Source organism: Ammodytes marinus, assembly GCF_949987685.1.
Source record: "Ammodytes marinus genome assembly, chromosome: 1".
Lineage (NCBI taxonomy): Eukaryota > Metazoa > Chordata > Actinopteri > Uranoscopiformes > Ammodytidae > Ammodytes > Ammodytes marinus.
In genome coordinates, this window is record NC_137230.1 from 14,533,552 (window position 1) to 14,561,143 (window position 27,592).

A 27,592-nucleotide genomic window follows, 5' to 3' on the forward strand; every position below is an offset into this window, starting at 1 on the left:
AAATGTGCCAGACTTTCAAATTGTTGGACAAACATGACTATACATTTGCTTTTTCTCCTATATCAAAATAAATAACTCAGTTTATAAAGTTTATGATATGGACGTGATAAAGGGAAAGACAGGCACATGCTATCTGACTATAAAGTAAGTAGTCACACTGTTTCTGTCGATTGTAAATTATTACAACAGAACTAATTTAGACCTAGGCTACGAGATAAATGTTTTACGGTTTTCTTTAAAGAAGTAAAGTAGACTAACGGTATACCCATTTTTTTGTCTAAATTATTAAAAATAATAGGCGGGTTCCGCTCATGGACATATTTGAGGTTCAGCTTCGCAAATAGAGGTTGATCCCCTTTGCAAAGCGGAAACCGCCTCATTATGGCACAGGAAAAGGTTTTGGTTGGCCATCTCCTTTTAGCACCACATGGATTTTGTAAACATTATTGGCCGTGTTCTGTCAGCACCGCTAACACAGTACGCATATAAGCCGCTATTCACTGATGTCACTCTTTATATGGTATGTAAATATGTGACAACTGTCGTAAAAAGAAAAAGTGTTAATCGGAGCTAAGAATCAAGTTGTGGCTATAACAGCTAGCAGCATAGCCTACTACAGGTAATGGCACAAGCTCGATCGGCTACTGTCAGCGCGAATCTGCCTTTTACACACGAGGACCTGAAGATAACTGATAATTAAAGAAGAAACGTTATATATTTTGACAGCCATCAAATGCTGGTGGACGAGGATATGTCTCTGAAGCTGCTATCAGTGGATCCGTCGGACCGGGGCTCTCAGAGATGCAGGCTGGGTCCAGGATTGATGTCGTCCCTGGGTCTGAGGCTGGGCTCGCCTCTGCTGGTGTGTGTTCCCGGGGGAAGCTGCTTGTGCACCGCCTGGCCCCGGCCTGACCTGGCAGAGGGCTTCGTGCAGATGGATCTGAAATGTGTCTCTCCCGGTTTGATCTCTCACCCACCCACTCACCTCGCCCTGGACCCTAGTCATCTCATACCTGCGCCCTGCCCCAAACTGAAAGGTGTCAAAGTAACTGTGGTGGTCCAGAGTGCTGATTTCAAAAAACACAGAGCTCCTCGCCTTGTTCATGAGCTGGTGAAAGACATGCTAAAGGGTGTATATGTCCACAACAAGCATGTGGTAAACCTGGTGGATTTTGATACAGAGATCAGATATATTGTTATCGAAAGCCTCAATCTGGATTCTGCCAACGCTGGACTGATCACCTCTAAAACTGCTGTGGAGATAGCTGGCATCCAGACACTCAGGCATTACAAGAGTCAGCTGCAGGGCAATACCACAGTCCCACTGGGGGGTCTGGATGAGGTCAGAATACATTCACTGTCTTTAATGACATTCTTGGTATTCATCTTGAGTGATTGTGTATTCCAACTTTGTGATTCTAATTTTTTTCAATTGTGTTTCAGGTGAACGCTTCGCTGAAGGAGATGCTTCAGCTGCCCTTGCTCTATCCAGGGACCCTGAGCTCTCTGGGTGTGTCGTGTCCCAGAGGGGTGCTCCTGGTGGGGCCTCCAGGAGTGGGCAAGACCCTGCTGGTCCGCAAAGCGGTGGGGGAGGTCGGAGCCAGTCTGGTGGTAGTCAGAGGGCCAGAGGTAACAAATAATACTAATGTCAATCTTATACCATTAATATGTCTAGTAAAACACTGGCGATCACAGTATGGGGAATTATATTTTTCTAAAATCAACTCTGTGTAATATGATTTTGAACCTGTTGAACGATGAATATACTTTTTCTTGGGTGGCAAATCTGATCAATTAGAACCTGAAGATTTGCTTCATCAATGTTGACATACATTTGTACTTTTTTATCTATTTAAAAATGTTCCTGCTATTGCCTTGTAAAACCAAAGATATTACACTGTCCGGGTTCATCAAAAGCTCTGACGATTGAAAAATGTATGTTTTTTTCAGGGTTTATATGGTCATATCACCTTACGCTCATTCATGGGCAGAGTACTAAAATATTACATCCAAGCAGAAATACTGTTACACAAGTCATGTTTGATTTAACACCAATCAAAGCTGCTGTGGTGTATAACATAGAGGTCCCATCATATTTATTTCCTTGTGTTCCCATAATGTGATCTTAAACTCGGAATAAACATGCTTCCATTTTACTTTTAATTTTATATATAAATCAGGAATATTAAAAAAGGATAGTAATGTAATGTGAATGATTATTTCAGGTGGTGGGATCACGGCCGGGTGAGAGTGAGGAGAAGCTTCGTGCTGTGTTTGAGCGGGCGCGGTCTGCTGCTGAAGAGGGTCCCTGTGTGCTGTTCTTAGACGAGTTAGACTCTCTGTGTCCCCGGAGGACTGGCTCCTCGTCACCAGAGAACCGTCTGGTGGCTCAGCTGCTCACACTGATGGACGGGATGGATCAGTCCGACCACTTCCTCATGGTGGGAGCCACCAACCGACCAGACAGCCTGGACCCTGCACTGCGCAGGCCTGGCAGGTTTGACAGAGAGGTACGGGTGATGAAATGCAGAACCCAATGTGTAATAATAATAATAATTATTATAATTATGATAAATGTAAATAAACCTATGAAGTTCTGAATTTGACATCCCTCCCCCATCAGGTTATCATTGGAGCTCCCACGTTGCAGCAGAGAAAAGCCATCTTGTCCGTCCTGTGTGCGAGGATGCCCGTGTGTCACAGTGTGGACATGGCAGAGCTTGCACAGAGGACTACAGGCTATGTGGGAGCAGACCTCAGTGCCCTGTGCAGGGAGGCTGCCATGCATGCTATACGGGAGGACTCAAAGGTAAAAGACAAATATATTTATAACTGCTAGTTAAACATGTAATCTCTATTTAGAGCTGCATTTTGTTCCTTCTGACAAACATACAACCAGAATTGGTTGGACTTGAGATCATATTTCTCTGCTTTACTGATACAAGCTACAACTGTTTGAACAGGAAAAACTTACATGAGTGCTCAGCTTTACAGCTAGAGAAGAGGATAATGGCCTTTATATGGCAACCCAACATGTGCATTAAAGATTGTTTCTTAAATTATGGCATAGTTGCAACAGTTGACATGTGTTGTGCTGCATTTTTAATATAAAGATGACAATGCATCCCTAAATTAAAAGTCAAAGATTCACTTGCATTCACACTACAGTCGGTATATCATATGGACATGTTATGTACCTGATAATGGCTCAAAATGCATCTGATTTATTGTTGTTTGTTTTAAATGTATGTATCCAGGGTTTTCTGGAAAGCATTTCTTTTTTAGGGTAGATTATTGTGGTTTTATTTAAGTAAATTAAATAAAACTGAAATAGTGTATAAACTCTGCTAATGCCTTCAGAGTGTTAAAGACATACTTTAGATGTATGAAAGATTTTTATATTTTGTCTTCCTTGTTGTTGTCTGCAGGGTTCTGAAGAGCAGGCGGTGGGTATGAAGCACTTCCAAGAGGCCCTGAAGTCAGTGCGTCCATCATGCCTGCGCAGCAGCCTGGGTAGGATGGATCTCCCTCCGATGTCTTGGGAGCAGATAGGAGGCCTTGAGGAGGTCAAACTCAAACTAAGACAGGTAAATGAGAGGCAGTGGTTGAATAAGACAACGTAAAAAAATGCAAAGAGTTGTCATATGAGCTTTTTTACTGATAAAGGAAACTCTGTATTAATGGTTTGTGTTTTACCTCCACCTATCCTCTTTTGTCTGAACATCAAAGAGTATTGAGTGGCCGATGAAATACCCCGAGGCCTTTGTCCGTTTGGGTCTGCGTCGGCCCCGTGGCGTGCTGCTGTACGGACCTCCGGGATGTGCAAAGACTACACTGGTCAAGGCTGCAGCCTGCTCGTCTCATTGTGCCTTCCTGTCGGTCAGTGGGGCTGACCTCTACTCCCCCTATGTCGGAGACTCTGAGAAGGCTTTGGCACAGGTACTTTCTGTTTACAGACTGTAGTAACACCTGCCGTGTTTGTGTCAACCTGCCCGTCCCACCCATAAACACCCTCACCTGTCTGTTGGTACACAGCTGTTTCGTCAGGCCCGGGCCTGTGCTCCCTGCATCCTGTTCCTCGATGAGATTGACTCTCTGATTGGCTCGCGGTCAAGCGGTCAGACCAATGGCGTACAGACCCGCCTCCTGTCTGTGCTGCTGAACGAGATGGATGGGGTCGGCCTGAAGACGCTGGAGAGGAGAGGGGCAGAGAAGGTCCTCCTGGCAGAGGGAGAGGGTCACAGTCACACAGAGGAACAGGTAAGATATTATGGAAATGTGCTTGAAGCGATACCTCTTTGTGTATCCCTCCGAAAGATGGTCTGACACTCGACTCATGATTTCATACTTACCAACGTAAGAGCTGGTTGCAAAAGCACTTTCCTCACACTGGCTAACATCAATTCAAGTAAACGTGTTAAGAAAAGCTATAACAAGCTCAAAACGAATTTAAAACACAAGCTATATTTTTATACTAAAGTATTACAACTAAAACAAACCTTGTGCCTCTTCGGAGGGTGCTAATATATTCAACCTTAGGCATTTACCCCTTTTATTTTTACTGCTTATACACTCTATAGGCAATTGCGGCAGGTTAGCAGAAAGTGCAACACCATAAACTTTCAAAATTAAAGTCTTTCTAATCAAAGCAGAAAATAAAACAATATTAGCTTAAACTAGATACATGTGCCATAAAAACAACAACATTACTGTTTAACAGGGTTGTCTTTTGTTTAAGGCAAAAATAGGAATTGTGTACTCAACACGTTTAATCCATGTGAGGGAATTTACTCCACACTTTACATTTTAAGCTGCTTTTGTTCTTTGACAGCTAGACAACCAAGAGGTATGCAACAAAGAAGTGATGGTTATAGCCGCCACAAACAGACCTGACTGCATAGACAGCGCCCTCCTCAGACCTGGCAGGCTGGATCACATCATCTACGTCCCACCACCGGATCAGCAGGTAAAATAATTTTCTCAAAGGAATAAAAAAAGGTAAAAGAAATTGTAGTACCTATAACAGTGATCTTATGAGAGATATTTAAAGTAATTCAACAAGTAACAACTATGTATTTTTGTTTAAGTGTATCTTCAATTGACTAACCCCAGTAAATGTGTGGTCCAGGCTCGTCTCTGCATCCTAAAGGTGTGTACAGAGTCGATGCCCGTAGCTGCTGATGTGTGTCTGGAAGAGCTGGCTGCGAAGACCGAGCATTACTCAGGAGCTGACCTGGGAAATCTGTGTAAAGAGGTAACGTGAAATATACACACACCAAAGGCCTTACACCAATTAAAAAACCAAAACAAATTAATCATATGGGAATACCTTAAAACAAAAAAAATGTATTTGTTTTTCAGGCTGCTCTGTTGGCGCTACAAGAGGAAATGATGGCGGCATCTGACATCAAACACACATACTTCCTCCGGTCCCTCAGCAAAATGAGCCCCTCTCTCACTGCACAGCAGGTCAACGCATATCAAACAACGCCCAGATGACAAACCACATGTGACCTAGACCAAAGCTTTCATAAATTATGTTATTAGAAAAAAATGTGTCTGCAATAAAATGTGTAAAACTTAAACTTGGTGTCTGTTTTATTTTTTTTCTTATATGTTTTAACCAAGAAAGAATTTAATGCTTGAGATCCACACTTTGAAATCCTCTACAAGCACATTGACGTTCAGTGTTGAAATGTGGCCACAAGAGGGAGCTGCCAACTCAGATGATGTATTGATCATCAGCTCAGTGGCTCTGTGTTATTGAACTGAAACTCCACTGGTGCATTTCAGTGCAGGAAGTGCTGTCTGTCTACGTGCCTTTCACCTCGTACAACCTCTCATCCAGCCTACATCAGCTGGCATCACAGGATGCTGCACTGAGAGACTTCAAGGACTTTGCGACGACAACAGGTGAGACCTGCCAGACTCTGCACACTTGTTGAATAGAATTCACTGGATGGACTCTTAGCCTTATTGTGGAAATATTTGTATATTGATTTCTTTAGGCATTGAGGAATTTGAAAATGGTTGGATTTTTTCAAATGTTGAGAAAGAAGAAGGAGGTGAGCCATTTACATTTGTACTATGTTCAATGTTATTTTGTAATGTGGATATTAATTTCTTTTTTTAATATGATTTTTTTTTTTTAATATAAAAAGTTTCGTTTTTATTCCAGCTGATCCCTCTGATAGGGTTCATGGCTTTTGCTGCAACATTTGCCACCTCAGCTGGGATCTACTTTCTATTCAATAAAACTGATGTTATGTGAGTGTTAATGCATTTAGCTTTCTTTTTTTTTATCATTTTGATAAATTATATTCCATTTGTGTTTATTTTAATATATTATGTACTTCAAATTGCATCTCCCCTTCTGTTTTCATATGTTAATTTAATCCTCTGGCATGTTAAAAAAAAAAGTTAAATGATGTCACATTTGAATTTCTTGTGATTAGTTTGAACAAGACCAAAAACCCAGAACCATGGGAGAGAGTGGACCCATCTAAACCCCAAAAGGTAATATCTGACAAACCTTTTACATTGTTGGAAGCTTGTTATTAAGCCTGTTCGTTTCCTTATTGGCACTTAAATATAAGCAGCATCCTGCAGGGTGCAGGTGCAGCTTGCTGAGTCACTGAGGAAGAATTGGTATCTAAGTAATAAGTTATCTATGTTTTGGTCGGTACATGGCACTGTGCAGCTTCTCATGTTACTTGTTAGTTGTATCGCTTGCAGTTAGATTACGTGAAGCCCTTTCTTTTCTTCAATTCACTGCAGCTCATCACCATCAATCAGAAATGGAGACCAGTGGAGGAGCTGCAGTTGGTGAAAAGCCTCACCAAGTAAACAAAACAAAAAGGGGGCGGGGCAGCCTCCAGGAAGCATCCACAGTCTGACTACGTTTCTGCGCCCCCATCAGTCTAACAGAATCCTTTCTGCACAGACTGGGATGCTCTTACGCTCAGTGTGCGGAAATGCTTCTGCTCCACTGGTGGGGTTTCACCCTGCTCTGTAGTGGCCCCGCCCAAGGACATCCACCCACAACAGTAGAAACCTATGGTACAAGTCTCCATTAATGTTACTCTGCATTTCTGAGATTACAGCTAGCAGAGAGCTCTATTTTCATTGGTCGTCATGTAAGCACTGATGCTCTTACAGTAGATGTGAATGTACAATAATGTCAAAATGTTAAAGACTCAATGTATAGGTATGTAAATGTAAATAAATGTGTGATCATATTCAACTTTCTTCATCAGCGTGTTGCTTTTGTACTCAAATGATCAGGAAGGTTTTAATGTGTTTATGTAGGTTTATTTGTTCTAAGGGAAGTGTTGCATTCCCTCTTTTAATCACAAAACACAATGAAAGGACATAGATTTTCATTGGCCTTCTTCACAGCAGATATTTTGACTTAATGAAGTAGGAAAGCACTGGTGTTCCTGATAACAATAGCAATGGGTCCATTTTATTCAAGTGTGAAATTGAGTAGACATTCATACCACCAGGATCCTGTAAACAATGAAGCTACATGGAATTCAGCCATGTTTTCCTGTAGTGAGATGTAAAAAATGCCCCATCATAGCTCCAAAACTATTTTAATGTCCCACATGATTCTGCTATGTGATATGATCCTACAATACCAAATGTGAAAATAGTCCTCGACAAATGCACATTTTACTCCCGTTTGAGTAAGATTACACAGTGCCCAGGAAATTCATGAGCATTTTTTTTAAGTGAAACTATATAAGTGACACACGTTGAAAGGTATTGTTCATAATTTTAGGGAATGCACTTTCTGTCTGTAAGGTAATAAGCTCAGACAGCTAAAGGTAACACAATCCACCTGCCAGCACCTTTTAAAGCTCACTAATATTAACTATAGCTAAAGTTGTATCTTGTTTGTTTAATGTGTTCAAAAACTGAATTGTTAAAGGAAGTCATTGCACCTGGTCAAAATAAAAGTTGAGAAAGTGACTATCTGCAGAAAAACCCATAAACCTGTGGATTATTATACTTTGGTTTATGTGAGGATTCAACAAATGATATAAAATGTTAAATAGTGAGATTTAGAGTTGCAGGTGGTCTGATTTGTGTGACCTCCAAACAGAGCTGGGAAGTTTCCCCATTTCTTGTCTTGATGCTATGCTTTTGCCTGATGGCTCTATTTATCATTTCATGGCTATTAGTGTTATAACATAACAGGGGTATCAATATTCTTGTTTAACTCTCAGCAAGAAAGCCAAGAAGTCTAATTCCCGGATCGTTGAACAAATCCTTAAAAATCATCTTTCTTAAAAACACATGTGCTCATGGCTGAGTTCCACAGAGAGGATGGGGACATCAGAATGTGTTGAGAAAGTGACTAATGCATTGTTAGTTTGGTTTTGATTAACGCCCACCTATTCTTCCAAGTTGTGTTTATGTCTAGTAAACATGCCATTAAATAGACTTTTTTCTCATCAGACAGTTTGACTTAAAGCAGAAACAGAACAAGTGCAACTACTAACAATGATGGCTCCTCGTCATTTAGCCAGTTCATGAGCTCAAGAACAGCCACTAAAATGACCTATACCTTTAAATATGGAATGTATTTGATGATAGGAAATACAAAATAACAACACATTTTCAATCATCAAGAGTAAAACACAACAAAGCCTAAAAGGTTCATTTCTATTGTTGTTTCACAGTATGGTGAGGTTGTTCTGTCAATGGCTGTTTACATAGTCGATAATAAACTTCTAAAACATTGCCTTTTCATTCATCTTCACATTTTGTCAAAGAAATGCTGTCAGGATATGTCTGCATGTTGTTTTTGGACACAAAAGTGATGAGGTGTGTTCAGCTGGGCCAGCTGCAAAGTAATTGATGCCATCTGAGCAATCGGCAAATGCTCTCATCAGCTTAGTTTATGGCTGTGTGATCATTCATTGCTCCATTTGTGTTTCCTAATCAGAGTCAATGCTTTTAATGCCTATCTTGTATCAAAACCATACATTTTATTTGTATCATGTTGTAGTCAAATATTATGTATGAGCAGAGAGGTGTCTCAGAGCTTATTTTTCAATTATCAAGCTATGTGCAACTGAATGGTTATTTAGGGAAACAATGACACACAAGAGGAAGGATATAGTGTGAGCTGTTGGAATTTGTGTACGTGCACTTTATGACACCACAGACCATGTGACATTGCAAACAACAAACCAAAAAAGCAGGTATTGCTTACCCAGTGCATGTGAATGGAGAGATGGAATTCCCCATGTGCTGTCAGTGATGGTGTGACTTGTAGAATCAGTTTCAAATATATTCCTTTTGTTTATTTAAGGCACTGGTCTACTGGTTTGGATACATGTGACCAACAGTGTTCATTGCTACAGTTTATGGTAAGGCAGGGCAGTCAGGTGGATGCTGTCGTTTACTGGCCCTGCGGTAATGAAAGCAGAGGCGTTGCCGTTGGCTCAGTGGTTTTATATTTAAAGCACCTGTTACCTGGAAACTGAGGCACTCCTAGTTTACTCATGTTATCAATAGTAAACACAGTTGGCCAGTAGCGGTGTTTCCAGTTTAACAACACTATACATTCCTCAGTGGAGTGGCTGTATCATCCCTGTCTTCTGAATAAAATAGCTTTTCAGTAGCTTAGCTCTTTAATTGATCAAGTAGCACGGCCTGAAATAAAACTGCTAAGCATCAGTAGGTGACCCCACTAGGAGTGGGGTCCTAATAAACATATTTCAAACTGCCAAATATATAAATAGAACAATTCCTGTCTGACAATCTGTTTGACTGGCATGTAACATGACAAGTGTTATCTATATTATTTACATGAACATATGTTAATCTATCAAGTTCGACTTAATGAACCCTTTTGGACTGACATGTTTATTGATCACTGAGATATTGACTTGGAATGAAATTGGTTCAATGTGTAAAAAACAAAACAAACAATGCTTTTGCAATGTTGCTTAAGCTTAGCTTGTTAAATTGTTCTGTAGGGTAGCTGCTTCAGTGTAGTGAAACTTAATTGAATTGACTTTACCATGTTATAATAAACCCTTGATATGCCATTTACATTAGCGTTGTGTTAAAAGCCTTAAGCATTTGATGTTTAAAAATGTGAATACATACAGTATGATCCATCATATAATTACAATAAACCTTCAGTATTTTTGTCCATACTAATCCTGAGCCTTGACAAGTTAGAACCAATTCAAAAACATTCAGCCAAATATTTCTGTACTTGTTCTTCAATGTTCATATTGTATAGAACATAAATGTTAATAAAATAACAGTTTCAAAACAAGGGTTTTGGCTATTAATGTGTGCTATGTGATACTGCTCAACCCTTCACTTAGAAAATAGCAATAGGCAACATGTAATGCAAACTATATATTAATGTTATCTTACCAAGATGATCGTCATGAAAATTATTTCTTAGCTTATGTAGAACACCACCACCTAGTGTTGAAAAGTTGCAGCAACATATCGAGCACACCATTGCATTAAGTCATCATGAGACATCTCACAAATGATCTCAAATTAGGTTTTATTAGCCTTTTTACACTTTCAAATTAGTTTATTTTCTTAAGTTGAAATTTAAAATGAAAATACAACATCTGCAGCAACAGTGATAATGAACAGTGAAAATAACTGTCCACATTTGAGTGAGGCTTTCAATGTTTATTGTGAGAAATTGGGTAAATCATTTGTGCAAAAAAAGAATGTTTCAATGTCCTAACTTGAACTTGTCAACAGAAGTGTAGAACTTGGAGACAAAAAAGATTAAATACTTTATTAACACAATACAGTGATTCAGTTCCTGATCGGCCTTAATGATTAATACCAGAGATGTGCATGAAGGTTTACCATGAACCCTCTCACAGCCTCTCAACACTGCAAAGGTAAAACATTCTAAGATTTCCCAAACCTGTCTGCATTAATACACTGTCAGTAAATGATATGAAACAAGCAGAGTATAGAGTGTAGGGCTGAAAGAACACTGAAGTCGGTCCAACTGTGGCAGCATCAACCCCTATTCAAAGTCAGTAACACTTTGTCGGTTACCTGCTGGCCACAATCAACTAAAAATATAAAAAGTGCTAAAAAAAAAGCCAGTGTCAAAAGTGTTGGTATTTTAAGTGTCGTCAGTACTGCAAAATATATACAAATTAAAAAAGCTTTTTGTTTCTGCCTAAACCGACTCCGGCTAAAGTATATCAATGATCAAGTGCATTTGATGAGATGAGATGTCTACTAAAGGGACACAATAATAAAGGTGTATTGCCTCACTTGTGTCATTTGTAGGGAGTACAAGTACAAGTTATATGCATCTTATCAATTATTATCAAATGAGATGAGGTACCTTTTCATTTACCCACATGCTTCAGGAAAATAACAAAATCTCAGTATTCACACGTAGTAAAGTAATAAAAGAAGTTTACATCTCATCAGTTCTCAAAAATCAAACAGTAAAATATTTAAAAAAACTAACCTGTTGGAATAGGCTTTAATGGTGAATGAAGAACTTTTTTTTTTTTTTTCATTGTTCTCAACTGGCATTTCAAACTGCACTCTGAAACTTTGCAAGCGTAATATAGAGAATAGGGTCACTTGACGCTGTAGTGATCCTTTAAATACAAATGTACGCCTCCTGTGGTTCCACTCACTGTCCTTTGGCACCAGTCTTATTCCACTTATGACCTGCACTGTGGCTCCTGCTACGGTTGTTCTGTGAAGACAACCAGGCCGTCTACATCGGGTACTTTTGCCATCAGGCTCCTTGAAATGCACCATGGAAGTCAACATAAGCGTGAGTCTGTGTTTAGGCACTGGACTGCTGGCAGTGGGCACAGCTGTGCACCAGCCTCTGCCTGTGTGTCTGGACCTGCACTGTGCACCTGGTGAGGCCGTAGGTGTGAAGCAGCAGGTGGCGGGCCTTTGCCTGGACATCCTCCCAGTTGGAAGCACTAGAGGGCGCTGCGAACGAAAAAAATGCACTTGAATATATAAATCAAACAAATTCTCACAAAACACCCTTTCTCACAGCAGATGTTTTATTTCAGAGATTTTGGTGCATAGTGTGCAGGTTTTTAGTATGCATAGAAGAAGTTTAATTTTAGTCACAATACAATATACATGCTCTGCAACCTATGAGCCAAATCTGCAGCACCAATCAGAAAGAGAAACCACATCATCAGATTAGCAGGTCAGACCTGTAGACTAATGTTTACAGGTCTGACCGGCTGCTGCTGCTCTGACTTGTTTTACAAGTTGAATGTGTAGAATCACAAAACAGCTCCCTCTAGAGCCTGCTGAACATGAATTTTGGAAATTTCTGCAATAAATGTTCAGTTAATACACAATTAAAATGGAATGAATTCATCAATTAGTTGAACAACAAAAATATAATCAGCAACGATTTTGATGATTGATTCATTGTTTCAGTAATTTTCAGGCAAATATAAATGTTGACTCGTGGATTTGCTGCTTTTATCCGTCTTATTAGAGGGCACTGATCTTTTCGTTTAGGACTGCTGTTGAGATAACACAAATTATTTGAGCAGTTGAGAAGAGGTAGGATTAAATAAGTTTATACTTCTTCCTACTACTTTTCAGGCATTGCAATTATTATTTTTTTTTTATATATGTCTGAAATAAAATGTCTTCGTTCATTCATTAAACTAAGAAGGTACATGTAACTATATATTGTCAACTATTACTAATTTGTTTGAATAATCGATTCCAAGGTTGACAATATTTACACACTATATTTATTAGTGGTGGGCCGATAACGGCGTTAACGTGCTGCGTTAACGCCAGACTCTTATCGGCGATAAAAAAAATATCGCCGTTAATCTCTTGTTCCTCTTATTTTAGCGCGGATAGGCTATATACCTGGCCGAATTGCACTGTAGTGCACGAGTCAGAACGAGTCCGACTTCGCACCTGTGTAGCCTACCACATCAAACGTAACGTGCTGACATGGATGCAGCTAGGAAGCCGCCGGGTTTGCTTCAGGGAAAATGTATTTTTAAGAAGCTTCCCAATGGAAACCTCGACAAGACCAAGGTTGTTTGCACCTTGTGCAATGCGGAATTGGTTTACTGTAGGAGTTCTAACAGTCTGTGCTCTCGGAAGCGGCCGGGGCATGCGTGTGTGCAATGGGAGAGCTTTGTGTGGAGAGAAAAAAAAGAGGCAAGGGAAATCGCCAAAGCCAATGCATAGCCTCGACTCATTAAAGGTTGAAAATCACTGAATTACACAACATGTAGGCTAGCCTATGGCTTAAGGCTATGGAAATCATTATGGAAACAATATTTTTTTTTTATCAGTGATAGCTCAGCTGATCTCGTTGCTATAGAGACCACGTCCGTCCGCTTTGTTTGACAACTGACAGAGCTGCCAAGTCTCACCCTTTTGGCCGTGAGACACACTCATATCAACCAGCTCACACTCTCACACGCTAGCCTACAACTCAAATTTCTCACGCGGAGAAGTTAATCCCCAAAATAACGATTGTTTTTCGGGACTTTTATTTTGACAGTCTTATATTGAAAAGCTAACGGACATGAGTTCCGTGACATCCTCTTTCTGCACGCAAGTTAACTTGATGCATTAGGTGTGCACCTGCACAGGAGATGAGCCCCTGGTCTGATGCGCCACCTGGCTTGAGAAACACGTTCTCAAAGACTTACTTTGAGTCATTATTTAGGGAGCACACACATATTATGATTGAATTCAAATGAGCCATTTTAATCTAGATTAATCTAGATTAATTCCAAAATTAATCTAGATTAATCTAGATTAAAAAAATTAATCTATGCCCACCTCTAATATTTATACATACTATATTTATGTCTTCTTCATTCAGTCACCTTCCGCTCCCTTATTGGGTGTGCTGATGTTATGAAGCTACTCACCAAGCTGGAGATGCACTAGCGCTGCAGTCTTGTCGCCTGTCAGCGCCCACACGTTCAGCTCATCCACTGACTGGACATCCTCCAGCTTCAGAAGGTCGTCTCTGATTCGCACAGTGTCAAGGTGCCTGGGAACACCTGACACAGCACGATGAAAAGAAACAGCATCATACACTTACACCAGTCTAAACAGCCAATGAAATGATCTGACAGCACTCTGGGACCCAGACCAAAAGACTTACCCTCCAACACGATGACTAATGTGTCTCGTAGGATGCGGAATGTGGTGAAGAGAACGAGAATGGAGAAGATGTAGGTGCAGATGGGGTCGGCCAACTTAAACTCCGGCTGTGAAGTCAAAAGGGTTTACATCAGGTCAACTTCAAAGGTGTTTAACGTAAAATAACTAGTTACTATAATGGTTGCATTTGTCAAGTGCCTATTTATATGCTCAGCCATTCATGCAGTCAATCTCAAATTAGCTCAATTCAAGAGTTTAATTTAAAATCCAGGGGCCACAAAACAGAGACAACCGTTACAAAGAAATGAATCACTGTAACATGAATTACTGCATCAACAAAGCCACTTCTTTATCAGGGTATTGTGTTCAAAGTTCAGACGTGTTTGCTAGCATTTTTAGTAACGTCTGTCTCAGCAATGCTTGCATTTGTGATTTACAGCTTAAAGAGACTTGAAACAGTCTCATTTTTCCTCTGATAGTCATAAATTACCTTTAACAGCAAACGAGACCATCAGTGCAAAGAAAGCAGTTTTAATATAGTTCTAATTAATGCCTATGGTCTGGTCGCACACCCAGTCCGATTTTCGGCTTGCGCATGCAGGCCCTATGGTCACATATTCATATTGGTTGGAGATTTCAGTGTAGCGCAGCAACGCGATTTGAGTAGCCTATCCCCCCAGGTAAGGGAAGGGGAGCCTTGTTTGAGACAGTTATTTGTTGTCATAATGGCTGTTGGAGCTATTCAGTTGTACAATTTAATTATAAAACATTTGTGTAGTTTGTTGGCCTGATATAAACTAATTTGATTATTTAATGTTTAATTTCTCGTTTGCATTATTAGTTAAAGTTAATTTGAGTTTATTTATGCTTTTGTTTAGCAATTATTGGCCAGCTGTGGCGCACCAGGTGTCTATATACAGGTCCTTCTCATATAATTAGCATATTGTGATAAAGTTGATTATTTTCCATAATGTAATGATAATAATTGAACTTTCATATATTTTAGATTCATTGCACACCAACTGAAATATTTCAGGAACTTTTGAACCAGAAACTGCGGCAGAAGCGCCTGACCTGGGCTACAGAGAAGCGGATGAAAGCAAATTTTGCATGTCATTCGGAAATCAAGGTGCCAGAGTCTGGAGGAAGACTGGGGAGAAGGAAATGCCAAAATGCCTGAAGTCCAGTGTCAAGTACCCAGTCAGTGATGGTCTGGGGTGCCATGTCAGCTGCTGGTGTTGGTCCACTGTGTTTTATCAAAGGCAGGGTCAATGCAGCTAGCGATCAGGAGATTTTGGAGCACTTCATGCTTCCATCTGCTGAAAAGCTTTATGGAGATGAAGATTTAATTTTTCAACAAGACCTGGCACCTGCTCACAGTGCCAAAACCACTGGTAAATGGTTTACTGACCATGGTATTACTGTGCTCAATTGGCCTGCCAACTCTCCTGACCTGAACCCCATAGAGAATCTGTGGGATATTGTGAAGAGGAAGTTGAGAGACACCAGACCCAACACTGTGGATGAGCTTAAGGCCGCTATCGAAGCATCCTGGGCCTCCATAACACCTCAGCAGTGCCACAGGCTGATTGCCTCCATGCCACGCTGCATTGAAGCAGTCATTTCTGCGAAAGGATTCCCGACCAAGTATTGAGTGCATAACTGAACATAATTATTTGAAGGTTGACTTTTTTGTATTAAAAACACTTTTCTTTTATTGGTCGGATGAAATATGCTAATTTTTTGAGATAGGAATTTGGGGTTTTCATGAGCTGTATGCCAAAATCATCAGTATTAAAACAAAAAAAGACCTGAAATATTTCAGTTGGTGTGCAATGAATCTAAAATATATGAAAGTTCAACTATTATCATTACATTATGGAAAATAATCAACTTTATCACAATATGCTAATTATATGAGAAGGACCTGTATAGAGGTAGGCGGGCATGGGTAAGACAGGCACTGGGTAGGGTCATGGTTTTTTACCAGCTGTACGAGAGAGACAAAGGAGATGAAGCGGCCAGTTCCACGCTGTTGTACATGTGCTTTGTTTGCTTGTAAAGATCGGAAAATAAACCTTCAAAACGCAAATTCCCGACTGGACAGTGGACTCTTTTCCCTACCCTGCGTAAGATTCGTCCCCCTAGTGCCTCAGTGGCTATTTTGATTACGTTGTTTTGTTTGATTTCTTTATTTTCAAGTTATTGTTTTATTGAGGACAAATGGCCACTACAATGGCTGATAACTGGGCAGAACCATCAAAGAAAAAAAGAAAATTCAATGAAGAGCAACTAAAAGCTAAAAGGCTCTCCCTTTTAGCTTTTAGTTGTTCTTCATTGAATTGGTAGATAGGCGAGAACGCCTAAACAATTTAACGGGGGTGAACTAGTCCTGCTGTGTTTACTCCTAAGTGAATGAACGGTACTAAAACAAAGTTTACTTTGCTTCATCATCATCATCATCAGATGACCATTATTCATCTGAAATAGTCATTATTTACAACAACATAAACACATTACCTCATTGTGATCCATACTGCCGTCTCTCGTTCATTCGCTTTCTGTTAGAGCACGGAATCTTTCAGCTCCGTGAGAGTGGTTAGTGACACTGCATCAACTCATTGCAATCAGGTGTGTGTGGCACTGACTGGCATTAGTTGATGCAGTGTCACTAACCACTCTCACAGAGCCGAAAAGATTCCGTGCCCTCACACTTACAACATGGACATGCACTATATTGCTTCCTGATCATTTGACACTAGCACCGGCCAGCACGCGCTAGAAAACAGCTTTACGACAGCTGGCGTCGTAAAAATAATACCGGTTTCGTCCAAAGGGGCCGCCAGCCACCAAAGTTCCTCGTAGCCACTTTACATCTGCAACATCAATTTTAACAGTAACTCTGTTATGCAAAATTCAGCAGCTAATAGAAGTAAAATCTAGCTAGTCTACTGACAGATAAAAAGTGGCAAATTGTATCAGCTCCAAAGTTTAGTGTTTCCCTAACAAATGGTTCTAGAAAGTAAATATAAAAGTAAATCGGGTTAATAATTGTTAACACACATGGCCAAAAAATGCTTTATATATATACTGGGTAGTGGGTACCTTAAAGCGCACAATGTAGGCAGCTATGAGCACCCCAACACTCTGGACGAGGTCTCCCAAAGCGTGGATGAAGGCTGCTCTAACAGCCAGGCTGCCATGCGACCTCTGCTGCTGAGCGGACCCAGCTGACTGTGAGCTGGAGACAGCCGGAGGGCCGTGAGAGTGACCGTGGCCGCCATGAGAGTGACCGTGGAGGTGACCCCCTTGGTTTAACAAGAAACCCATTCTAAAATGACAAAAGAAAACAAAGAAAGAGGGATTCATTTCAGGCGTTAACATTAGATATATTTTGTACAGTACACATCATGTTTCAACCGATTTAGAAAGTCAAGTCAAGTCAAGTCAAGTATTCACCTAGTTCAGTTCAGTACTTTATTTGTCCCGAAAGGGAAATTTGGTTTACAGCAGTGGTAAAAACACAAACAAAACATATAAAAGGACATAAGATAAAGCAACCCGACCAAATACAACCAATAAAAGAAAATATCACCGTTTGTTGGTAAAAGTCCATTCCATTTGAATTCTTAGAAAAATAAAGTGCTTTAGTTCTGTTTGAAAGTGTCGTCAAGTTTTATCACTTGTTAAGACCTACAGACTGTAGTCAAACGTTAGACAATGAGGGTCAGCAATTTTAAGCTATGAAGTCAATTTAGACAGGACTTTGGACCAAACTTTTACATTTTCTGCTGACACGCACACAGGCATGCATTCAGCATTGTGCAGGCATGTGAGCCAATTCACTTACATGAGGTTGACAGCCACTCCCACAGCCGCAGTGATGAGCATGACATCTCCATCTATGTCGAACTCTTGGTGTATGGTCCTCTGAACTGCCTCATAGAGCAATGCAGCCGTCAGAATGTAGATGAGCATCACACTGAAGACTGCCGATACCACCTCTGGACCAAGGAATGACAATCAGTGATCAATGATGGAAGCTGATACCTTTTTTACATAGTTTTATATTTTGTTTTTATGGCTCATGCAGGGTCTTCTCCATTGATATAAATGATAGTCACTTCCGTGTGTGAGAGTTTCAAGTTTAACAGAAGTGGACCATATTATTTTTAACTATGTTGGTGATAATTTAGTGTGAAAGGTATCCACTGTAAAAGATACTCTTCAATGTAGTCCTCAATAAAATTAAGAGAAAATGCATGCTATTCCCCAGAAACAGAGATAAAGTGTACAATAACTGAAAAAGCATGACTCCACTCTGACTAGGTTTAAAATTGAAAGGGGAGGGATAAACACTTCAAGTATCTTAGCCTCTGGCCTGATGGGAAATTACATTCAAGTATTACATAATGTACATGGTTAACTATAACAGAAGCTTTTCATAGAACAGACAGATCCATCTTAACTGTGGCGTGTAGAAAGAGGATTGCGAAGCAGTTTCCCTTGCACTTCCCGTTTTATAGGGAGGATGCCATTCCTCCGATTCAATTCACTGCTCTGTCCTATACTTAACTATTAATGACTCTATTTGAGTTCATTTGTTTTTCCTATAAAGTGACAAAAAAAAAGTCTCACATATTGGCAGAATTTCCAATCATCTGCATCTTTACTTGCTGTGTAGCTGAATCTAAAGTATCATCTCTGGAATTTCGTCTGGCTTGAATACCACTGAACAAACACTTTCTACTTTGAACAAGAGGTACACAACCACATGTATCCATTTGCCTCACACAAGACATTTGAAGTGGAGAGCGAGAGTGGGAGGGAGGGAGCTGAAAACAAGAAGTGTGAAGGCTTCTCAAAATGTGAGACTGACCGAGCCGATGCAGGCCGAAGGTGAACCTCTTGGTGGGTGGTTTGGTGGAGAGCCAGAGGGCCAGAAGAGAGAACAAAATGCCCACCACGTCTGTCAGCATGTGCACAGCGTCAGTCATAATGGCTAAGCTGTTTGACAAATAACCACCTGAAAGTAGAAGAAAATATGAACAATTTATATTACAGTCACTGCCATCCATACGTGATTGGTGCACAGATTTTGAAATATAAGATACAGTTTTAGATGGGTGTGGCACTAGCTTCATGCAAATATACATCAACAGCAATGTACTGGTTATATTTCAAGGTATGTGAATAATTCACTTGGTCAATAACTGAAAAAAAACCTACAAAACAGGAATATAACAGTCATTTTAAGGTTTTTTTAAATCATTTTTATTCAGACAAAGTATTTAACAAAGATTAGTCAAATAACAACAATTTACCCTTTAGTGCTTTAAAAAGACAAATCAACAATCCAGGAGATTATTTAGCACAGGGAAGATGGAAATAATGGTTGAACGTATATACTCAATCACAGGGGCCTCCAAGTTATTTCAATCTAGACTATAAGAAACTGCTGAAACTATGATCTTGATAAAGAGCCTGGAGACAGATGATGGTTTTGATAGTACGTCTCACTCAGACTGCGTCTAGAAATATTTCGGCTTGCAGATATCAATGATCAAAATAAAAAATCTGAAGTTAAAATGAGTAACACTCATTTAAACCCCTGCTGCTCCATTTCCCTACAGGATTAAAGGTTCTTGAAGTTAGCAGAAGCCCACCTCCTCAACACACCACTGGGTGTATGTGAGAACTTTTTTTGAATGGTGAAAGGGGTGAACGACCAATGCTTCACCAGAGCGTCCTTCACCTCTCTGTGTGGGCTTTCACAACGGCAACTTCATTTTGAACCGGCTGGCACGTTCAGACCTTAAACAAATTGGTTTCGGAACCTGAAAAGTTGGTTCTCAGCTGTAAACAAAACATAGTTGTTTTTTCTTGCAAACATGTGCTGTCATCAATGCTCATGTCTATGCTGTGAAGATGAGAAGAAGAAGGAAGAAGAAGGAGACAAGTCAGCAGAAAAGAAAAAAAAAATTGCAGTGGTCTGCCGAGGAAACTAAATGCTTAGTGGCGATTTGGGCCTCAACCAACTTCCAGGAGAAGTTAGAGAACAGCACAAGAAAGAGCAAGACCCTGACATGGGAGGTTACGCTTTGGTTCTGCTTAAACTGACATGAACACGAACTAGTTCTGCTGCCAGAAAGCACCCAGTTTCTAAGATCTCATAACTGATCCAGAGCCAGAACCATGAATGCTGTCACTGTCTGTTTGTCTGTCATGTCACACAGCATGTGTGACTGACATGACAGGTTGATCACCTGACAAGCCACTGACTGACAAGCAGAATTATAGTATGAGCTTCACTCAGTGTATGCTTACCTACGATTTCCCCTGCCATGAAAAGAAAATACAGCAAAGCAGCGAAGACGAGCCTCTTCATCACCCGCTTTTGTTTGATCTTCTCCCTCTTCTTGGTGCAGTTGTCACATGGGTCCATATTGATCCCCGGGCTGCCCAAGGACTCGAGCAGGGAGTCATCGTCGTCATCCCCCGCCGCCACCACCAGCGTGTTCACCGCCACCCCGTTGGACGGAGCTCCGGCGGAGTAGTCCGACATCTCTCCGGAGACCACGACCTTCAGCTTGTTGAATTTGGGAGTGTCATCGTCCACCAACTCGTCGGAGAAGTCAAAGGGCTGCGTGTCGCTCAGGTCCCAGTCCCTCGGCTCCCTCCTGAAGGCGGACCGCACCTTGTTAAAAAAGTTCCCACCTGACATATTGTAAAAGTACGGTGGCCGAGGTTAATCCAGGTCAGCGCTCTCTCTCTCTCTCTTTCTGACGGCTACTGTCTACTGGGGGTGGTCATTCACATTTTGGTTGCAGGGCGCGGTTTTCAGCTTTTCTACTCCATGATAGCACCTGGAGGAGAGAAACAAAAGGAAGGTGACTAAAGAAACACAAAGAGAGCAGCGTTTCACGTCAGATTTTAAACCAGACTTAACATTGTCAATGGTCAACATATAAAGTTGATGATTTTACATGTTGAAGATGCGTCCTTGAGACGCCCCCATACACTTGGAGTTCAGCTGAAAATATATGGCTAAACAGTAGCTAGAAAAGGTTAGCTTTGTTGTCATGTCAGCTCGCGACAAAACAGACAACCTCCTTAGTGTGACAGTTTGTTAACAAATATTAGCCAGACTTACCTTTGGATGTTCCTTTTGGTTTTTAGAAACGTATGTCGATGTTAAATTACAAAGCGTCATGTTCATACTAGAGTAAACATCAGAGTCGTACGATAATAACACTAGCTACCCTCCGCACGCGGAAGTAGCGCGAGCGAGCTTGGTTCCCGTCAGGAGTCACGTGAAGACGTAGGAGTCACATGACGTTTTTTTTTTTTTTTGCAGCCAGCAACAAACCAAAAATATCTCGACGTCGTCTCTTCTGCCTTCGGTCAATAGGAGTAAACTCCTCGCACCTGCATTTGTTGTTAACAGACAGACAGAGAGGTAAGGTGGCGAAGGCTGATGTTACACAGGCCGTGTCTGAACTGCCATACTAGCGTCCTACATCCTACATACTCACCATCTATATACTGCATACTCTCTACTCAAAGATCGATTGTGTATGCGAGCTGCGTCTAAAACGTTCTCAGTTGAAGTATACTCAAGCAATGAAGAATTTCTTCTTCTTCTTATAAGATTCAGGCAGTTTAGACACTGTTAAGCTTATAACCGCCCTCTACAGGTTAGATATTGAACTAGATTTTTACAGTCCTGTGTTCATCATCTGTGTTTTAGACCTCTTGTTTTATAATAATGATGTTTTGAGGCGGAGGATCCCTCCGACGCTCTCTGTCCGGCTCATCAGCACTCAGCTGTCTGTGAGTTGAGCTGGACGAGCCGCGGTGTGTGGAACAGCGATCTGTTCTGATCTCTCTCCACTATCAGACTCACAACACTCATTTCACTTAGTGACTCTAATGTTGTTAGGTATTTATCTTCATCTCTTATCTATTGTAAGAGTGTATGAATGACTGCACGTACAGTTGTCAGATCGCGGAACCCCAAACAATGTTGTTGCCTAGCAACTTGCTCGAAAATATTTCATTTTCCTGGGCGGGTAGAATTGACCCAGTGCATTGTGGGGCGGTTGAGTAGGAAAAGTATACGATCGATTCATACCCAAAATCTTCCCGGAAGTTAGTACTCATCCGGGAATTTCTCACATACCCAAACTCGCATACCCAACCGTCACATACTCAAATTGAAGTCAAAATGAGTATGAGTAGGACGTTAGTATGGCAGTTCAGACACGGCCACAGTTGTGTCATGTTGTGCACGTTATGAAGCAGCTATGCGAGCTAGCTCAACGTTTACATGGGCTACTCGATGTTGTGATAAGCTAATAGCCTACGTTATGACCCAGAGTTAGCTTTATTTTAACTGATCGTTTCCCCCTGATAAAACCGTGACAACCATCTCTCACTCCTGTTTAGGTTATTAACAGCAGTCTCTGGGTCAACAGAGTTGTAGAATATGGAGGTAGAGGGGATGGAAGATGAAGGACCCTCGTCCCACAGTGAAGGTATGTATGCTGATGATTTACCATGACTACCATTTTATTGGTCTACACATCGTCTGGCCTGCTGTGACCAGACTGCATGGACTTTGATATAGATTTAACCTTTGGCAATGACCAAAGTTTGGGCATATTATTTTATCTTATCAATGGTTAAAATCAATATAGCAGAGGCTGGTATCCTGACCTTTAACCCAGTAAAAACCACCATGTGCATGTCCCAAAAAAAAAGGCAATCCAAAATCTTCCTAAATCAATGTTATACCAGTTCTGCTTTATTCCATTCTAATATAGAGGTGCCTGAAAAAACGGATGTGTTATTCCAAATAATTCCATATATCTCTTTCTGGCTTTTATATGCCCACAGGTTTCAAACACAGGTTTTGGGTGTGTAGATCAGAAGCAATGAGATAAAAGATCAGATGAGTTGTAAGATGGCAATTATCCTGGTTATCGTTGCAGACGAGTCAACATTGTGGAATTTTCATCCAATTAGATCAGGTCAGGACAGTGTGACCGGTTGCGTCCAGCTGCGGTGGAAGGGACATCAGCAACACAGGTTTTGCTCCCACTCTAGTTCTCTTTACTCACTGGTATAAAACAAAATGCTTTCATCAAAGTCATAAACAGCCAGCGTTCAGGTCTCCAGCATAAATGTTTAACTTTTTTTGTATTTTTCTTCTATACACCTTTAAAACAACATAGGCCTATATTAAACAAGTGATCATATTGTTGTAAACGAAACAATTATGAAATACATTTCCATTCATTCATAAGCAATACACAGTTAAGCATTTTTATATTCTATATAATAAAACATTTTATTCAAACCCTAAAATGGTCTATCAATGTAAAATGAAATGGTTGTAGTCCATTTAAGGCAACATAAAAACCATAAATGCAAAACAAAGAGTAAACAAATTGCAAAGCTAAACTTCAGAGGTTTTTATACAAGAACATGTTAAAAACATAATAAACAAAGCCCACCTGGTATATAAACAAATGGCAGGAAGGGCTACATTTTCAATTTCTGCATGCTTATTGCTTATTATACAATAATTGTCATGTGATTATTGTGTTGGAAAAATAAACAAGACATGGGATAGAGTGTACAATGTGTACAACTGTATCACTTAAAAATATGTTATTGTCAAATTTCAAGGGACTTTAGTGACACAAATCTTCTTCATACATTTTCTCTTAAATACTTGACAGATCTGCAGCTTGCACAGGAGGAATCGTCACATATTGAGACCCCAGCTCCTGTAGAGAATGTCTTTGTGGATAAGCAAGCGGTGGACAAACTCACTGAGGGATTACTCTCTCACTACCTACCAGATCTACAGAACTCTAAACGAGCCCTTCAAGAGCTCACGTGAGTATTTACTGCTTTAGTGTTTCATTGCGTACAACCTTTGCACCGGATGGTCAGTGGCGGCATGTTAACACTTGATAGGTACTGCAATATGTCTAAAACTCTTTTCCAAGTATAATTTCAATATGATTTTTTTTATAAACACCACACAATGTGTCAGGGGATCAGGATCAGGGTAAACAAGTGCCAAGACGGGGCGCGTTTATGCCTGTTATTTTCCCCCACTTCATTTGCAATCACTGATTTCAGTGATACGTTTTTTTTCTGGCGAGTTCAGTCACCTGATGAATAAGCTATGGTTGGATCCAAGTAATCCAAAAAGTATAAGTCGTTGTTTTTCTTTTCCTTGGCCTCCTTGGAAAACATTATAAGAAATCATTAACTATGTGAGAAGCAAACAACCAAAGTGCTAGGAGAATGTGTCAGAACTTAAAATGGCAAAAGCAGCTTGCATATTATTTTTTGATTTGCAAGCAGCAAAGGAATAAATAGGTCCATATTGAGGATGGCCCCATGTTGAAGCCAGTAGACAGAAAGCAAACGGTTTGCACCAAAACTGGATAGATGGGTTGACCAGTTGCTCTAATGCTGGCATTGTCACTATCAACAAGTTGCTGTTGTATAAAGTCATTTGAAACTAAATTCTGTGGAACATGTAGACTTGTTAAATATTCAGTAGGTTGTCCTTAAACATTGAGGGATGTTTGGTGGAGAATATTGTTGTGCAGTTGATTACATTTTGTTTTTCCCTTCTTCACTCTCGTCTCAACCAGGCAAAACCAGCTGATATTGTTGGACACACTAGACCAAGAAGTCACAAAGTTCAGAGATTGTAACACCTTACTGGACCTCAATTCACTGGTACGTTGGGACTTCATTCTAATCTCTTTTACACTCATGTTGCTCTTTGTTTGTTATTTTATAACACCAGCCAGCAGGCAGGATTTCCAACCCAGTTTGTTGTCTTCAGTTTACAGAGGCCAAAGTTTACCACAATAAACTGGTGAACATCAGGAAAGAGATGATCATGCTCCATGAAAAGACCACTAAATTAAAGGTACCTCTCTTCTCAGTCAGATTTGGCATTAGTCTTGCTCAAAGATAAGGAGAAGATATTGGTGGATTGGTGCAAGTTATTCAATGGAGCCGCTGACACAAGTTGCCTTATGTTTTCTCTCAGAAAAGATCTTTGAAGCTGCAGCAACATAGGCAGAAGGAGGCGCTGGAGAAGGAGCAGCAACGTGAGAAGGAACTCGAAAGAGAAAGGCAACTAATTGCCAAACCTGCTAAAAGAACGTAGGAACTCTGAAGTATATTGACTGACCATACAGGGAGTTTTGCATGTTTTTGCCTATTTATTAGATATCAAGTATATGTTGCATTACAGTGGAACACCTTTCACGAGTATGTAAGTGCGAGTATTTCGGATTTCTTTCGGTTTTGGTATAATTTTATTATCATCATTTTTGCCTTTTTTTGACAATACAGTAGAGAATCAGGCAAAGGGAGGGGTGGATCTGATGCAACTAAGATTTGTCAGACAATCAAGCATTTTCTTGATCCCTTCCCTTACTTTTCTGGCTTTCTATTCATGTAGGTAATGTATTTAACCCATTGATGACGGCTGCTGCGCGATGCCACATTGGCTCTCCTGCCTGATGCTGCGTCGCGCAGCATTATTACTTTATCTAATTTTCATGGCATTCCCAGCATAGAATGCACTGTCATTGGTTCAAATACACATGAGGTGGGTTTTGTTGATTTTTTTAACACCACGTGACCACCCAAAAGTTGTGTGGCTTGCCGAAAATCACGTCAATCAAAAAAATAAAAAATAAAACAAAATAATAATAAAAATACGCCAGCTATGTCGGCGACAGAACAGTTAGTGGCGTTTGGTGCGCAGAATCAAGGTCTACTATAGACTACTGACGAAAATCACACAACACATTGCATCTATTTATTAACAATACTTAATAATTTTCTAATTCATCTAATTTTGACGATTTTTTGAAATATTTGTTGGTTTGTAAGCGCTAAGGGAGCATGTTTAAATAAAACCTGTGAACCTTAACTTTTAAATGTATTTTATTTCATGTTTCTATGTGCTACACAGGCTTAGATATTAAAGTTTTGGTAGACTTGACAATTCGTACTATTTTTTCAGAAAACCCTCAGGCATTAAGGACATGCATCCTAGATTGCCATAGTCATCAATGGGTTAAGTATATATTCCATCAAGCTGAAAATGAACATCTACTTTTATTTGCCAAACCCACTTGTTTGATACACAATAATGAAGCTGACATGCTCATTAATATCACAATGCATTATTTTTTTTAAATGCTGCAGGTTAGACAAATAGTAGATTATACAATGCTTCTCAAACATCAATCTCAAACAGGTTTCATTTAACACAAGTAGAGACCAATTTATGTGGAGTTATGGTGTAAAAACCCAACCTCAGTCCAGGTTTACAACACCTTTCTGAAATACTTTTCAAAAGGTATATGGGGACAGCTTCTGCAATAAAATGTGCCGTCAGGAATCTTATGAAGTTGTAAAAAATAGGACTGAGTTCTGCTTCAAACATATTTTGGATTAAACTTTCCAACAGTTTTATAGAAATGACTATAAATGTCTGTTATATAATTTTTGGTATTTCCGCTTTTTGTTTCTCCTGCTTGCCTTTTGTTATATTGAGTTGTTACTGGTTGTTTGACTTTCTACCTATGCTGCAGTAGAAAACAAATCATTTTTAGAATCAAAAGTGTGAAACCGTTTTTATTTAAATAAATGGATAAAGGCTATAATATGCTTTGAAAACTGGTTCACTTAACAGACAGTACATATAAATGTAACTTTTAAGTACATGGTCTGAAACATGCGAAGACTCTGGCATGATCCTTATATGTCCAACATTTCCAAGATCACCACGAACCAAAGACATCGACTAGATCATCAAATGCTGGTTGTGCCCACCATCAACCTCCGATGACAAACTGGAGCACTCTCCAGAGGATGGAACAAATTACTCAAAGACACTTTCTGCAGCTGTTAAGACAATGACCACAAGGATAATCAATATGTGTGCTGTCTTTTGTTAAAGATGAAGTGTTAATAATATGTCGTTGCTGGGCTGTGTGCCCTGTTAGTCCTGCATTTTATAAAAACAGGTATGTTGTTTGTAATCAAATAGGTCTGCCCTAAACTTGACTGACTGTATGTTTGTGGTTCAGATCAGATTTATGTGTCAGTGGCTGATACAAATCTACCAAACACTGCTCTACCCCAAATCCAGCCACTGTAAATTGGTCCATCAGGCCTTTCATGAAGCTTCTATGCACTACTTACACCTGAAACTCTGCTGTTTGTACAGTTAATAATTAAAGGTACTCAAACTGGTTTGAAGTGAAGTGACTTATTTTTCAATATTTTCTTCAAGTCCATCAAACATATGTGCACTGTGTGTGTGATAAGTAGTACATGTATAGTAACGCTACTAACATGGCTATCGGCTTCACACTTAAAA

General features: G+C 40.1%; 4 protein-coding genes across 6 annotated transcripts; 3 read left to right on the forward strand and 1 right to left on the reverse strand.

The window, feature by feature from the left end:
• The first annotated feature begins 447 nt into the window (after positions 1-447).
• On the forward strand, positions 448-5,557 carry afg2b (AFG2 AAA ATPase homolog B). The gene is made up of 10 exons (XM_080039597.1): positions 448-1,342; positions 1,444-1,629; positions 2,226-2,510; positions 2,624-2,809; positions 3,429-3,587; positions 3,730-3,939; positions 4,036-4,260; positions 4,832-4,966; positions 5,129-5,254; positions 5,362-5,557. The coding sequence occupies exons 1-10, from the start codon at positions 734-736 to the stop codon at positions 5,497-5,499; spliced, it is 2,259 nt and encodes a 752-aa protein (XP_079895723.1). The 5' UTR covers positions 448-733; the 3' UTR covers positions 5,500-5,557.
• A 297-nt stretch (positions 5,558-5,854) lies between these two features.
• On the forward strand, positions 5,855-7,192 carry cUnh15orf48 (chromosome Un C15orf48 homolog). Of its 2 annotated transcripts, XM_080026942.1 has the most exons (5): positions 5,855-5,913; positions 6,009-6,065; positions 6,179-6,267; positions 6,456-6,516; positions 6,778-7,192. In XM_080026942.1, the coding sequence occupies exons 2-5, from the start codon at positions 6,027-6,029 to the stop codon at positions 6,844-6,846; spliced, it is 258 nt and encodes an 85-aa protein (XP_079883068.1). In that variant the 5' UTR covers positions 5,855-5,913; positions 6,009-6,026; the 3' UTR covers positions 6,847-7,192. The 2 variants fall into 2 exon arrangements, with proteins under 2 accessions (XP_079883068.1, XP_079883069.1); XM_080026943.1 differs by lacking the exon at positions 5,855-5,913 and having other exon boundaries at positions 5,940-6,065.
• Positions 7,193-10,669: 3,477 nt separating this feature from the next.
• Positions 10,670-21,452, reverse strand: slc30a4 (solute carrier family 30 member 4). The gene is made up of 8 exons (XM_080030596.1): positions 21,308-21,452; positions 20,482-21,020; positions 19,034-19,180; positions 18,005-18,158; positions 17,260-17,485; positions 14,156-14,261; positions 13,917-14,051; positions 10,670-11,973 (listed from the first exon to the last, which is right to left on the reverse strand). The coding sequence occupies exons 2-8, from the start codon at positions 20,876-20,878 to the stop codon at positions 11,819-11,821; spliced, it is 1,320 nt and encodes a 439-aa protein (XP_079886722.1). The 5' UTR covers positions 20,879-21,020; positions 21,308-21,452; the 3' UTR covers positions 10,670-11,818.
• Positions 21,453-21,516: 64 nt separating this feature from the next.
• On the forward strand, positions 21,517-27,465 carry bloc1s6 (biogenesis of lysosomal organelles complex-1, subunit 6, pallidin). Of its 2 annotated transcripts, none has more exons than XM_080030607.1 (6): positions 21,517-21,613; positions 22,603-22,691; positions 23,901-24,060; positions 24,834-24,921; positions 25,031-25,117; positions 25,241-27,465. In XM_080030607.1, the coding sequence occupies exons 2-6, from the start codon at positions 22,643-22,645 to the stop codon at positions 25,358-25,360; spliced, it is 504 nt and encodes a 167-aa protein (XP_079886733.1). In that variant the 5' UTR covers positions 21,517-21,613; positions 22,603-22,642; the 3' UTR covers positions 25,361-27,465. The 2 variants fall into 2 exon arrangements, with proteins under 2 accessions (XP_079886733.1, XP_079886734.1); XM_080030608.1 differs by having other exon boundaries at positions 21,568-21,613; positions 22,632-22,691.
• The last annotated feature ends 127 nt before the right edge of the window (positions 27,466-27,592 follow it).